The sequence below is a fragment of the Mesitornis unicolor genome, unplaced genomic scaffold, assembly GCF_000695765.1.
Source record: "Mesitornis unicolor isolate BGI_N332 unplaced genomic scaffold, ASM69576v1 scaffold7789, whole genome shotgun sequence".
Taxonomy (NCBI): Eukaryota; Metazoa; Chordata; class Aves; order Mesitornithiformes; family Mesitornithidae; genus Mesitornis; species Mesitornis unicolor.
In genome coordinates, this window is record NW_010205188.1 from 54,959 (window position 1) to 57,745 (window position 2,787).

General features: G+C 38.5%; 1 protein-coding gene across 1 annotated transcript in view; it reads left to right on the forward strand.

The window, feature by feature from the left end:
• Positions 1 to 2,602: 2,602 nt before the first annotated feature.
• Positions 2,603 to 2,787, forward strand: part of LOC104546035 (contactin-3-like) — a gene marked incomplete at both ends in the record, with an annotated part of 26,703 nt that continues 26,518 nt past the window's right edge. The window contains one exon of the mRNA XM_010191318.1: positions 2,603 to 2,698. Within this exon, the coding sequence (XP_010189620.1) occupies positions 2,603 to 2,698 (96 nt within the window). The remainder of the gene's footprint in view (positions 2,699 to 2,787) is intronic.

Below are 2,787 nucleotides of genomic sequence, written 5' to 3' on the forward strand. Positions count from 1 at the left end.
TAAGAGCCTCAGATTTCAGAGATACAAATCGATCTGTAGAAGTAAACAATCTTTTCCGTTATTTGCCCACCTTTTACAGTATTTTATTTACCTTGTCAGTTTTCTGAGAACTTAATGTTCCTTCCCAATGATTTCATGTAATAGCAAGTTTTATTAGAAGATACAGCACTATTCCGTAGTGTTGTTGCTGTTAGAATACTGGCTTTATTTAAAAACCAAAACAAAACCCACCAAAAAAAAACACCACAAAAACCTCAAAAATAAAAACAAAAAGAAATCATCTCTCTTGCTTTTCTCCACCACAAAAACCTCAAAAATAAAAACAAACAAAAAGAAATCATCTCTCTTGCTTTTCTACTGAGCATGACTGGCTTCGACCTTTAATTCTCTAAATATGCTACAGAGGTGCCTGAAAATCAGACCAGAATCTCCTGTATAAGCAGGGAGCACTTCCCAAGGTCAGAGGTTTAGACTTCATTGTATAATGCTAATAGAGAACTTTATTACTATTTTGCATGATGATTTTAATTATTTTTAAAGTGCTGCCAGACATTGTGTAAAGAGAATACACAAGTATATAAATTAATTAAGAGATGGTATTCTGCAGCTGTGTGATTAGCCCAGTACTCAAAGTGCTCCAGAACATAGGATGAAGAGCTTCCTGCTAATTAGTGAAAAATTATTCTTTATTGTAGTATGGCTTATATTCTTGATTTTTCTGATAGATTCTGCATTGCTGCTCATTTCCAAAGATCTGTTCTTCTGTGACAGCAGTCTTCACCTGTAATCAGTGATTAGTAACTTCTGTAGTGCAACATTGCACCCGATCAAAGTGGAGCTGCAGTGGATGCCTGCTGCGTTACCTGCGGGGTAGGGAGGTTGTGACTTTCCGGGTGCCTTGGCATGTCCCACACCTCGCAGCCCTTCCTGAAGTGCTCCCAGCCCAATTCCATCCTGCTCATGCACAAAGGCAGCCCAGTTTCTGAAGGTCTACGTTTGCGATAAAAAATGAACGCACGTGCTTAGAAAACAGCGATAAATAATTTCATTTTAATTACAGAAATCGTGTTATGTAAGATTTATGACTTGCAGTGGTTATGGTGCAAGAGGGCAAAATTTGGTCTAAATTAATTTTACATGTAAAATAGATTTATTTTTTTAAAATATATATTTTAAAAACCAAATTGCATAGCTGTTTTCATCCTAATATAGAATAGTTTGTGTCCTCTGGGGTGCTGTCAGCTCTTGGTTCTTTCTTTCATGACTCGAGGGAATTGTGTTATGGGTGGCTAATAAATCTGTATTGTTATGGAGGGAAGAGAAAGATGCTTAAAAGGCCTGAGATGAATTGCAAGGCGTGCTATTTTCATCTCCCAGTGAAGTCAGTTCAGCTATGCTTGTATGTGGTCTCCACAACGTGTCCAGCTGAAGGATCCAGACTTATTCTGTGCGTGAAAATGTAGGCCCTGAGATGTACCTGCACAGAAATGCAGCTGGAAAACAGCCTTTTTAAGCTTTATGTGCAGTAACAAAGAATAATACAACAGTATCTTATTGCGGCATTCAGTGTATTTTTTTGTTTTAAATGAAGCATTGAAATTCTATTCACTCTTGTTCAGTGTTCTGACTATAACAGCTGTTGCTTTCAATATTAAAAAAATATTGTGTCTTGGGGAATAGCTACTGTTGGTCAACTCACCGCTCCTATTATGCTTGGTTATAAAGATAGCATTATTTTAAAGACTGAGTGTGTTAGTATCCTTTTACAAGCTTATAAACAAACAGCTGGATTTTTCTTTAAATTGTCTTCTGTTTGGTTTTATTATGGAAAAATACATGGTTTATTCACGGAGAAATCTTTCTTGGTGTAGAACCTCAATCTTAGTTTGTATTAAATATTATATCTAGCTTAATTCAAGGATATAATGAGGCCATACTTTCTTGGTTCTTGAGTCACCAGTTAGAGGGAAAGTTAATTTAAATTTATGATAACAAACTGCTGCTCTGCAATTTTGCATTTATGTCTGTTCAGTAGCATTTGTTACCCCTCTTGCACAGCTTAAAAAGATCACAGAAGACCTGAAGCCGGGCAGAGCAGAGTGCAAAGTTCTTGCTTGCACCAGAGCTTAGCGATACCACAAGGAGCTCTGCTGCAGGTCGAGGGGTTTCTGTTCTGTTTGAAAAGATATGTATCCTCTTTCTGAATCACTGGGTGTTAGCGTTGTGTTATGGTTGGTTAGACAAGCTCAGTAGGATCTTGGTGCTATTTTCATCAGAGCCTTCATTTCGGAAGAAACAGAGGCTTAAGGACCTATTTTTACATTATGCTTATGACTCCATTTTGGTTATCAAAATTAGGGTAGAGTAAGCCTAGCATAAGAACAAAATTAGCCATAGGATCTGTTTAATTATGTTCTTGTAAATTAGTTCACTTCAGTCCTAATTCTGTCATCCTCCCTCATGTTGAACAGACATTTCTTTTGCAGCTGATCCCCTGAAATTGCTGAATTTAGTTGCCTACTAAGATGTGATATCAGGACTTGAAACTCTTGTATCTCTAGTCTGTTTCCTAATACCCAGCTCACCTTTCTTTCAAAAACAGATCTTGAAAGCTCCAGGACAAAAATGAGGAGTGCGGTGTCAGTTCGAGAGGGGCAGGGAGTCGTGCTGCTCTGTGGACCACCCCCCCGGGACGGAGGTAAGGGCCCTGCCAGGCCTTGCGCCTCAGCCGGAGCCATTTGACTGTAAAGTAGAATTATCCCCTTGAAAAGGCAGGAGAGAGCAGGA